Below are 12,447 nucleotides of genomic sequence, written 5' to 3' on the forward strand. Positions count from 1 at the left end.
ATAATAAAGGCAAGAGTGTCCTGGGCTCAGTGGGCCCATTCTACTGTGATTCACACTCCCTTCATAAGTGCCCTTCTGCAGTGCACCATGGATAAAGGGAACAAGGAAGAGAACTTATCCAGGAGAAACAACGAGTCCCTTAACACAGGCAAGTCCCCTCCCGGAGCCTGTTGCCAGCACAACCTTGCCCAGGATAGCGTTCAGCCGCTCCGTCTCGCAGTCCACCACCACCAGCCGTTCCTTTTTCTTCTCCAGCTCCTGGAAGAGCATCCTGTAGCCCTCTTCTGTTGTTGTCAGGATGTTGACAGCTGTCACCTGCCAGTTCTTCTCGGCAGCTGTGTCCAGCACTTTTTGTAGGACTGACAAGCCTGGAGAAAGAGGGGAACAGTGAGGGAGTCAGGATTTAGTTCTTGTGTGTTAGCCTTTTCTTTTTTCCCTTCTCCTGGCCTGTGTGGGAGCCTGTAGTCTTGGGTCACGCAGCATCATGAGACCCCAGCAAAACTCCAAAAAGCTTTTAAAACTCAAGCATCCTACCCAAGCCAAACTATATTATAGTGACTTCTTCTGTGCCTTCTTTCCGACTATTGCAGAACAACAAGATATTATATCCGTATTTCACATTTATAAGTCATGCCACTCAGAATAGCCCTCCTCCATCTGTGGCAGCGTGGTCTGATAGATAGGGCACTGAACTGGGACTCAGACTTGGGTTCTAATCCTGGCTCTGCCACTAACCTGCTGTTTGACCTTGGGCAAGTGGTTTCACTTGTGTGGCACTCTTTCCAGTCCCACCCTTTATCGGTTTAGACTGTAATGTTGGGGTCAGGGACTGTCTCTCTATGTGTTTGTACACAGTGGGGGCCTGATCTCAGTCTGGGACTCCAGGCACTGCTATAATTCAGGTTTCCACCTGTCCCGATTTTCCCTTTTTTGAGGTAACTGGGAAGTCTGTCAGGTTACTCAGCCCACACAGCCAGCTGTCAATGGGCTCAGGATTACCCTGTATGTCCCAGGTTTTTGTACCTCAGAGGTGGCACTCCTGACTGTAATTTAAATAATTATAATAAACTTCTGCACTTCCAGTGTCAAACACAGGTGGTGCTATGGTGACACCTGCCGGGGCACTCATATCTGCAGCACGCCTGTTGCACGGAGGGGAGGAAGAGCCTGTTGTCAAGAGCAGAGGACCCCATTTGCAGTGCACAATGGGTCCTACAACATCCAGATGCTACGCTATGTACTCCTGAGTGCCACCCACTGGCATTTGATCTATTAACTAACTATTTACATATGCACAGAGCACTCCTCTAATGGGTGCCAGGGCATGATAGATGGAAACAGTGGATTCTAGTTTGTTTGCACAACCTCCTAGGTGATATGTAACACAGAAATAATAATAATCTCATTTACAGATAAACATAGGCAGTAAGTCAGAGATATGGTCACTCTCTAAATGAGATGTACTTATTTAGCGTTTCAAGGGTAACAGCAGCAAATACATACATTGCACCCCTGCACTGGAATGCTTTACAAACCTCAGTCATTTAAGGGCTCACTTGTGTGTTAGATGCACAGCCCCGCGTTGGAAATGTGTGTAGTTAACACCAGTGTGAAGGACAGAGGTGTGTACCTGCTGCTGCACTCCTCTGGGAGCCAAACATACCCTACCCCCATCCCCCGCTGGCATGGGCAGGCATGACCCTGCCTCTATCCTTTGTCTCTTGCGGCAGCATGCCCTGCCCGGGGCCTCTCAGGGGAGCGGTTCCTGCTCTCCCCTGCCTGAGGGCACAGACTGCACTGTGAAAAGCCCTTGTGCACGTGCTCCACCAAGGCCCCACCAAGTCTAAGCCTCACAACACTCCTGTAGTTTTGTAGCCATCTGAGAGATGGGGAAACAGAGACAGAGCAGGCAGGGCACTTGCCTAACATCAGACATGAAGTTTATGACAGATCTGAGTAGAGAACTCAGTCACCATGTTTTAACCAACAGATCCCACTTCTTCTATGCATTTATTTACCTGCAGAGCAATGATACCATTTGTTCCTGTTTTGGAAAAAAGGGTTATTAACAGCAAATTTAGTATCTTGATAATTGGTTCCTAGAAGCTCAATGACTCTCGTTAGTAATTGACCGGTGTTCACTTAATGCAGGGAGCTCAGAGAGTTTTCCAAACTATCCCAGCTGCGCACACAAATGTCATGCTTGTGTGTGCAAACGGGCATTTGATAGGCAGCTACCCATTGTGCCCTAAGTGCCAATTGCACAAATGGGGGGTTCCCACAGGCATCAGGTTAGGCAGACGGCTTGAAAACAGGATCATAGAATCATAGAATCATAGAATATCAGGGTTGGAAGGGACCCCAGAAGGTCATCTAGTCCAACCCCCTGCTCAAAGCAGGACCAATTCCCAGTTAAATCATCCCAGCCAGGGCTTTGTCAAGCCTGACCTTAAAAACCTCTAAGGAAGGAGATTCTACCACCTCCCTAGGTAATGCATTCCAGTGTTTCACCACCCTCTTAGTGAAAAAGTTTTTCCTAATATCCAATCTAAACCTCCCCCACTGCAACTTGAGACCATTACTCCTCGTTCTGTCATCTGCTACCATTGAGAACAGTCTAGATGCATCCTCTTTGGAACCCCCTTTCAGGTAGTTGAAAGCAGCTATCAAATCCCCCCTCATTCTTCTCTTCTGCAGGCTAAACAATCCCAGCTCCCTCAGCCTCTCCTCATAAGTCATGTGTTCCAGACCCCTAATCATTTTTGTTGCCCTTCGCTGGACTCTCTCCAATTTATCCACATCCTTCTTGAAGTGTGGGGCCCAAAACTGGACACAGTACTCCAGATGAGGCCTCACCAATGTCGAATAGAGGGGAACGATCACGTCCCTCGATCTGCTCGCTATGCCCCTACTTATACATCCCAAAATGCCATTGGCCTTCTTGGCAACAAGGGCACACTGCTGACTCATATCCAGCTTCTCATCCACTGTCACCCCTAGGTCCTTTTCCGCAGAACTGCTGCCTAGCCATTCGGTCCCTAGTCTGTAGCTGTGCATTGGGTTCTTCCGTCCTAAGTGCAGGACCCTGCACTTATCCTTATTGAACCTCATCAGATTTCTTTTGGCCCAATCCTCCAATTTGTCTAGGTCCTTCTGTATCCTATCCCTCCCCTCCAGCGTATCTACCACTCCTCCTGAGTAATCACCTCATTAAATCTAAATCATTGCCCGATTTGACATCCAAACCACTTATGCTTGGGCTATTTTCCCTAGGGAGCAGTCGTCAGTTCTGCCCGGGGTGACAAACAGACATGCTTCGCCCACTCTGCCTGGTCACTCGCCACTCACCCCGGTCAGCATCGTAAATGTACACAAACTTCTGCCAGCTGTAGTGTTCGATGATGTTGATGAGGGCATCCTGAAGTTCTGGGCGCAGCTGGAGGACGAACTGGTTAGAGGTGTCGACGGGGAAGCTGGGTGTTATGAAGCAGACATGGAGTGCCCCGCAGAAGGATGTGAGCATGTTCACCGTCTTCCTGTCGTAAAACCCAAAGATGGCATAGACACCCTTGGAGAACTGCGAGCAGACTGGAAGGGGGAGAAAGAGATGGTCAGGGGAGCTAGGCAAAGAAGCCCAATTTCTGAGGCAAGCCTCTGTTGCTCTGGACTATTCATCCCTCTGTCTGGGCACATAAGCTGATATAGCCATTCTGCACTGCATTCAGTTAGGGAGCCAGGAGGTGGGGGATGCCCTGCCCTTTAACTCCACATGCCTTCTCTAGCTCTGAATTCATCTTAGATGACACTGCGAGAGAGAACGCGTCTGCTGCTCTCCCGTCGCTCCCTTGCAGACACTGCTCACACGAGGGTGGAACTTCAGGGATGGAACTCAGGAATTGCTGGCTCCCTAGCACTGAGCAAAGGGCAGTCCCTGCCACATGAGAATTGGGGCTTACAACTGCTGTAGAGGGTGACATAGCCACACACAGATGAAGGTGGGTCATTCCATCCAGTAGGGAGCATTGGCACCCTAACTGGTACAATCTGTACTCCCCACCCCCAAGTCCAGCAAAGCTTGTCAAAGAGCATTGAAGAGTTCAGACCCTGCACTTTGGCAACTATCTATAATGTACCTTTGGCCATCACAAACAATATATGGTTACAATATGCACACACACAGCATAGATGATATAGGGTAATGCTGAATTGCATTACACTGTGCATATGTGTGTCAAACACACGGAGCCAAGGCTAGGTTTATAACCCTTTATGTCCATCTATGTGGGCTGTACTGTCACTGGCCCCACATTAGGAAAATCACTGTTGCCATGGTTAGACACTCACAGTGGCCAACAGCAGCTCTGTATTCAAGTCTGGTGCTGGCCCAGAAGGAAATGGGAAGTGCATGAAAATGAGCTCCCTATGCCCAGGATAACCACGGATTGGGGCCCTTTCATCTCCCTACAGAGGCTAGTGTAGGTCTTGGCCTGGAATATGTGCTCACTGCCCCTCGGGAACTGCCTGCAATTGTGTGTGTGTTGGGGGGAGACAGAGAAGTTCAGGGACCATGGGGGATCAGCTAGAGGAGCCCCAAACAAGGTAGCTTTTGAGTGGAGGGCTCCAGAGGCTGTGCTTTCCTTTTCCCAGATGACAGGGTTCGAGCCGAGGAGCCCCCCCACCCTTCCTTGGAGATGGCGGCTTTGAAACAACTGGCTGGCTAAGACGCCTTGTGGGGGTGCCGAGACTGCTCAGCCCTGTTGTGTCATCCTCAACTTAGCTGCCTGTTCAAGGATGTAGGGACGGCACTGCCTCCTTCTAGCCCAACTCCTCAGCAAGGCCCCTGCCACGCCTGGGGGGAGGCAGAGGAGTCATTGGCTATTTCTGTGGAGAGGGACGCTGCTGAGAGGGGCTTCCCACTAAGGAGCTGGCTGGTTCTCACGGACACCACATCCGGCCAGGCCACAAAGCCACGAGGGCAGAGTTCAGCCCACGGACGTTGCTTTAAGTTATTGCAGACTGGCCTGTTTTCAATGTCTGCTACACACCTCAACCCTACTTCACGCTCCAAGCAGTCAGGGGGCCCTTGGGTTCCTAGTATCTTTTGTACCTGGGGAGGCCTATATGCCTGTTTCCATGCATGCAGATCTGGTCACCCCATCTCAAAAAAGATATATTGGAATTGGAAAAGGTTCAGAAAAGGGTAACAAAAATGATTAGAGGTATGGAACGGCTGCCGTATGAGGGGAGATTAAGAAGACTGGCACTTTTCCGCTTGGAAAAGAGACAACTAAGGGGAGATATGACTGAGTTCTATAAAATCATGACTGGTGTGGAGAAAGTAAATGAGGAAGTGTTATTTATGCCTTCTCATAACACAAGAACCAAATGAAATTAATAGGCACCAGGTTTAAAACAAACAAAAGGAAGTATTTCTTTACACCACGCACAGTCAACCTGTGGAACTCTTTGCTAGAGGATGTTGTGAAGGCCAAGACTATAACAGGGTTCAAAAAAGAACTGGATAAATTCATGGAGGATAGTTCCATCAATGGCTATTAGCCAGGATGGGCAGGGATGGTGTCTCTAGCCTCTGTTTGCCAGATGCTGGGAATGGGTGACAGGGGATGGGTCACTTGATGATTCCCTGTTCTGTTCATTCCCTCTGGGGCACCTGTCATTGGCCACTGTTGGACAACAGGATTCTGGGCTAGATGGACCTTTGATCTGAACCAGTATGGCCATTCTTATGTTCTTTTACTTTCGAAGCCTGGGGGTGGGGAAGGCTGGATCAGGAGATGGTGGCCTGGAAGTTCACCATGACTAGCCCGTCAGGGTGTGTGTCAGCTCTTGGTTTCTGATCTCAGCAGTTACTGGTGCTGCTATGCAGTATGGGAGGTTGCTGTCTCATGTCGATGGCCTCCTTAGGAGAGCACTTAATGAGATTGTGGGAGCTGCTGGAAACCTGCCTCAAGATTTCAGTGAGGCAGAGAGAGCAGCCCACACTGCGGGTTGTAAAGCTCAGTCCCAGACACAGTCAGATTCATTTAATATTGCTCCTGTTTATGGCACATTCCAGTTATTATCAATACATCTCCAAGCCCCAGGCACTGAGAGTGACAGCATTTCCCGCTGTCAGAACTCCTGGCACTAGCATTTCCTTCCCTTGTCACTCCATGTCTTAAAGACCCCTTGGCGGTGACATTTACACTGACTCAAGGCTTCGCGCTGCCCCATGTTAAATAAAGGAGGAGGAGCTGATGTGACAGCTTCATTTTGGGGTCCCCTGGCAAACCCCTGCACGGTCCTCAGGAATAGCATGATCTGCTTCTAGACTGGTGGCAGGCAGCATTATGTATTCCATGTGTTCCAAGGAGGACTGAGGGTGGGGATCAAGAGTCATCCTCAGATAGCCTTACTCCTGAGCTTACCATTGACCCCCCGCCCCCGATAAACTCCATGTCACAGGAATTACCAGGCTGGATCAGACCATACAGCTCTGGAGCCATCTCAGACAGTGATTCCATCTCAGACAGTGCCCTGCCTCAAGTGCTTCAGAGGAAGGTGCAAGAAACCCTGCAGCAGGCAGATGTGGGATAATCTGCCCCACCCCTATATAAAGCTCATCCTACCCCCTAAAAGCTAGAGATTGGTTTCATCCCTGAAATCAGGACTTTCACATCCCTTTCCAAAGTCTATTTTTATTAGCATTAACTATGGATATTCTCCTTCCTATGTATAAGCAGTGGCAGTCCAGCATATCCCCACCATACTAAGCCAAACACAGCCCTGCGAGGGAAGGGCTGTTTTAAGGTATGACAATCAGACATCTCTCTAGAAGGCTGAATTGAACATCATGACAATCCCAGCACCCACTCACCCCACTGCCACCGCTGGGACACCCTCGAAGCACGCATCGGAACAAGAAGAAAACAGTCTCATTGATAAAAGAAACAGACTAGCTGACTCAGACTCTGGATCTGATGAAGATTTGCAAGGAAAGCCCAGGATTTCAGGACTCATTTCAGTCTGGCCACCACCATGACTTTTCCCATTCTGATATGCTCAGGAAGGGTATGAGACTGGAAACCACTGACCTGATGCCCTAATAGTTAGCAGGTGGCAGATGGATACATCTCTCTCTGGTCTTTCATCGGAGGATGGTGAAAGTTTTGTCATGCTTCAAGTGACCAGCCAGTTAAATGTCTAACTCATCCCACTATCATGGAGACTCAGATGACAGGTCAAAGTGACTTTTGACCCAGGGATGTCAGCATGTCATGCTAACACTTTAAACATCTGCTGGATTTTCTTATTGTTTTGTATCTGTATTACAGTGCTGCAAGAGGCCCCCAACTGAGATCAGGGCCCTGTTGTGCATAAACATCCTAAGAGACAATTTCTGCCCCCAAAGAACTTACAGTCTAAAGAGAGGAGACAGACAATGGATGGCAGACAGGAAGAACTGTTAGTCCCATTTTGCACATGGGTGTGCAGTCCCCACTCCACATGCACACGGCAGGTGTGTGAAAGGGTCCGCGCTAACCTGAGCAATTAGGGAGAAGGCAGACCGTGGAGCTGGCCCCAGAGCCCTAGCTGGCGAGAGGACGGGGAGGAAATCCTGCAGCTTCCAGCCCACGTTCCCTTGGAGGAGAGGAATCCCATTCCAGAGCAGAATCTCAGCCCTGTCCAAATGGGACCAGAGGACTGGTTGCTGGCCACCTGGTCGGCTCTGGACCAATCTGCTGGCACAGGAGTTGCGCTAGAGAGAGATGTCAGATCACATGCTGTTGCCACTGCTGAAGGGAGCTGCCCCAAACACAGCCAGAACCTGGGGCTAGGGCTTTGGCCCAGTAAATACACCAGGATCAAAGCTACAGCCAGGCTGAAGGAGCAGCCTTGACTCAGCAGAGGTGTTCTGACCACCATGGTGATGGATACCAGTGATGCAGCAGACTGAAGCTCCCCCTCTGAGCTCGCCCCATGCCCAAGCACTAGCAGCCATTGCAGAAGGAACCCTGACTGGGGCTGGGGGCCGTTTGGATGCCTGAGGGAGTATATTTAAGCGTTGGGACTCCGTACAACTGTATTATTGCTAGCGGGTGTATGCATGACCCTTGCCCCCATGTAGGAGCCCTTAATGGTCTCTTGCACTAACTGAGGCTTGTCCATGGTCAGATAAAAGCATTAGGGTTGTATCTGAATGCAGCATTTATTCATGGGATTAATTCCCACCTCCCCAAAGGGTGTGGGAAGGAACCAAGAGGCTCGGGCCCAGTGAGAGGCCAATGGAGTACCCTCCCCCTCAGGCATGCGGCTGGGAATCTGAGCACCACACAACAAGCTGGGCCCGGAACTGAGGCACAGAGAGATTAAGGGCCAAGTTTTCCAAATAGCTCAGGGCTTCCATTTAGCCACCAAAATAAAGAGGCCAGGTTTTCAAAAGAGCTCCGCATGGTGCGTGTTGAGCTCTTCTGAATGGGAGGGGATCACTTTTGAAAGTCTGGCTGCTCATGACTGGCCCCAAATCACTCATGGAGTCTGTGGGAGAGCTAGGACTTTGAACCCAGATCCCACGAGGGCAAAACCACTGCCTTAACCTCCAGGCTGGCCTTCCTCTTTCTGCAGTTCAGTCTGCACCATTGGGACACAGAAATCCTGCAACAGCAGAACATGCACATTTTGGGGTTTTTATAAAATCCTTTCTAAAAGCCCGCAGGAGAAGAACCTGTGGTCACTCTCTTGCCATCTCTTAAAGAGGGGAAGACACCATGGGTCCAAAATTGCAATAGAAAAAAATCCTTTTCTTTGTCTCACTATGGAGTCTCTTTCCAATTGGCAGTAGTGTCTATATCAGCCATCATCCTGGGACTGTCACATTGCCACAGAAAAGTAGCAGATCAGATAGAAGTATTCTCAACATCATTTCCATGTGACTGGGCCAACGGGACTAATGAACAGTGTTGTATGATTCCATATGTGAGAGATAAGACTCAGAGCTCTAGGGAGCCAGTGCTCAGACTCACTGCATGATTAAAGTGACATGCTTTGTACAGCTGAGCCAGTCATTTGCAATTAATAATCCAGCCAGTAAATTTCGCCTATTTCTTAGCATACCATGATTTCCTCAAACATATTTGCTATGTGAAATTGTTTTATTTTGTAAAATAAAAAAAAAATAACTGTTATGGATCAACCATGCACAGTCAACACTCCTACGCTGTTCTGGGATACCCAGGAATTCTCTCATTTGCAACAGATTGCACCAAAGAGGATTGAAAGAACTAACAGTCCTTATTGTTAGTAATTTTGGAAAAGACCCCTGGCTCATATCATGTTTCCAGATTCACAGAAACCACTGCTAGTCACTGCAGATTATTTGGGGGAAAAGACTGGCCAGGGTTTGATCATTTGGGGAACAACAGGGGATTTTTCATGGCAATTAATTAGAAAATGTTAGTCATGTTAATAGTTAAGAATTTCAATCACCTTTACAGCAATAGTCCTAACTCCAGTGATGGACAAGCAATAATGGTCAAATTGTTCAAGCTCTTGAGACTGGTGTACCAAATGTATTAATCAGGCAGAAAATAAAGGAGATAAATACTTTCCATGAGTTTAATGGAAGAAGGGAATTTGGAATTTTTTTCGTTGTCTTACGGGTTGCATTTTTTTGTTGAGAACTGAATATGAGGGGCAACTGGTGTGAAAATGACTGGGAGAAGTTTTTAACGGATAGGGGAAAAGGCAGCACAAAACAGAATGGTCAGATTCCTCAGTTATCCTTCCCAGATCTCCATTCACTCAAATCTGGCTCAATTTGAGCTACCATCCTCTCTTGAGTAGGCAACAGACCCTTTGCAAACACTTTGGCCATGAGCTGTGGTGGGGATAAGGTGCATGGTTCAATTTACAGGCATTTCTGCCTTTAAGATAAGAAGATCCTTTCTGTTTCCCAAGTCTTCTCTTGGCTTCTCCTTTCATACGAAAACCCCCAGATTAAATAACTGAAACCTGACAGGGTTAGGAAATAGGCATTATGTTGAAAGCACACACAGGATATTGCTCTTCCACTGACACCTGTCAGTCAGCTGAAGACATACACACAGGCACTTGAGTCAACAGCCCTAAAATAAGGAAAGAGACATCCTCCAGCTTTAAACTGCACATTTTCACTGCAGGGGAGGAAGGTGAGGAAGAAATTCGGAATATATAAACAATTGCTCTCTCTAAGCAGTTGGCGGGCGGCAGGGCTCGACCCCCTAAGAGTCCTGCTTCTGGGAAGTTGGGGGGTGTTTGGAACTGGAGTTTCAGTTTGACCCATTTTAGAGACAGGGGTCAGTCATTACATCTGGACCCTATCACACGATACACTCTCCGCGAGGGTACCTCCTCCTGGTTGCTCTGGGGATTAGCCCCTTTCCAGGTCTGCTGCCCCCTTGCTGCCCTTTTGCCACACCCTCTGCCCTAGGTTTCTTCCCTCTCTACTGGCCAGTGTGTGGCCATTGGCTCCCTCGCTTCTGCCAGGTTGCTGGCTTTATACTAGCCCTCCCTGTTCCTTCTCACCTGCACTCCATCATCACTCATGGGATTTCTTAGGCCACCTAATTCCCCTCAGCTGTAGCCTCTCTGGTTAAGTGGCCCCTTCTCTGCCTTTTTAACCCCTTCTAGGCTAGTGCGGGTGAACACCCCATCACAGACCCACATCTGAGTTCCACGGAGCTCGGATCTGTGTTTTTTAATCTGACCCATTAAAAACAGCAAGGAAACACCCTTTCTCCTACAAATAGCATAACGGAACATGCAGAAACTGATTCTCAAACCTTGGGCAAGTTTGTTTGTTTTCAGTAGATGGCACTTTTCCCACCATGAGAGTTCCCTCAGAGCCAATGCTAGGGAACCTAGAGCAGCCGTGGAGGGACACCGGCCACAAAGGAAAGCAAGTGAGAAATCTCAGGAGGCTACTGGTTTCCTGAGTAAGGAACATGGGGAGATTCTGGTGGGAATCCAGGAACAGAACTTTAGAAAACAAATTGTTTGCTGTTGAGGGAGCTGGAGAGGTCACTAGAGAGGAGTATTTAGCAGTAGTTCACCTCTCGGTTGTTTTAAAAGTGCTACTGTCTCCCATGACTGGAGATGTGAAATGTAATATTCAGCTGAAGATTTAACTTCATTTGCAAGGCATTTAAAAATCCCCAGGTAAGACTGAGCTCCTCAATGGCTGAAGTCTTATTACCATAACGCAACTCTTCCTTCACCTGGGAAACAGAAACAAAGCACAATCATCTAGATTTGAACTCAAAGCAAAACAAACCCACTGTCGTTAAGGGTGTCAAGAAACAGTCCTGAAGACTCTTGTCTGGCTTGCTCTGTGTGCGTCTGTGTGAGCGTATTTTATTTTTAGCACAGTCTGCTTGGAGGCAACCCTCACACAGTGATGGAGGACCTGACATCAGGTCGGAGAAGCCAGTGGAATTTGGATCAGAGGGTGTTAGTGTCTGTTCCAATTAGGAACAACTCAGAACAACTCACAAACATTTGTCCTCATAGTGCTCCAATGTGGCTGAAGCACCAGAGTGCATCTCTTCACCAAATCCCAATGACACGCCCACAGAGTTCTCTAGCAGGAAAAATAGATCCTATATTCCCTGATGGCTTTAACATATTTCCTTACCTGAAAGTAGACATTTCCCATATATTCGCTCAACCACAAATCAGCCTCAAGTCATAATGCAAGAAACATTCCTCCCCAGCCATTTTAAACAGTTTAAAAGGTATGGTTTCCTTTCACTGTGTCCTGCAGTACTTGTAATAATCTCTTGGAAGCTTGAAACCAAATCTGCTTTCCAAATCAAGGTGTGTTACTCCCTGCCATCACATATGAACACTAGTTAATTATTGTAGGGTTGCTTGTGGGCATATGTGCTGCTGGCATTAACTTTTCTCCCTTGTTAGTGAAAAAGGAATCAAAACATTTTAACAAAAACACCCACAAGCAGTAAAGAAAGTGACATGGATTTTTCAAATAGTTGGAAAGAAATTTAATAGTGATATAGACACTTGAATGGCTGACAATTAATTTCTGTGCTCCCGTTGAGCAAAAATCCAGTTTGGGATGTTTATTTATTGCAGGTTGCTGGGTATAGTGTCATCGAGTTTAGGCCAAAAGGGACAAAAGGGACTACCAGACTTCAGACCACCACCACCACCCAGCACCCGCACACTAAACCCAACAACTGAAATGAGTCCAAAATCTTGCAGCCCACAGGCAGAGAATAGGTGGGACCCAGGCCCTTGCAATACCAGAGAAATGGTTAAGTGAGAAGAATGGAAGAAAAATGGAAACAGAATTTACCTTTGGCCATCAGAAATCAACAAAATGGCAACTGGTCTTTCCTCTATGATTTCAACGATTCAAGTACACTTTTGAACTAGAATCCTGCAGCTGGT

The 12,447-nt window shown here is 47.9% G+C and overlaps 1 protein-coding gene across 9 annotated transcripts in view; it reads right to left on the bottom strand.

Annotated features, from left to right (window-relative positions):
* The window catches only part of GRIA1 (glutamate ionotropic receptor AMPA type subunit 1), a 165,919-nt gene that overhangs the window by 81,783 nt on the left and 71,689 nt on the right, over positions 1-12,447 (bottom strand). For all 9 annotated transcript variants that reach the window (XM_073355281.1, XM_073355277.1, XM_073355278.1 and 6 more), the window contains 2 exons: positions 3,349-3,588; positions 184-368 (listed from right to left, as the gene is read on the bottom strand). In XM_073355281.1, coding sequence (XP_073211382.1) covers positions 184-368; positions 3,349-3,588 — 425 coding nt within the window. The remainder of the gene's footprint in view (positions 1-183; positions 369-3,348; positions 3,589-12,447) is intronic.

This window comes from Lepidochelys kempii, chromosome 8 (genome assembly GCF_965140265.1).
Source record: "Lepidochelys kempii isolate rLepKem1 chromosome 8, rLepKem1.hap2, whole genome shotgun sequence".
Lineage (NCBI taxonomy): Eukaryota > Metazoa > Chordata > Testudines > Cheloniidae > Lepidochelys > Lepidochelys kempii.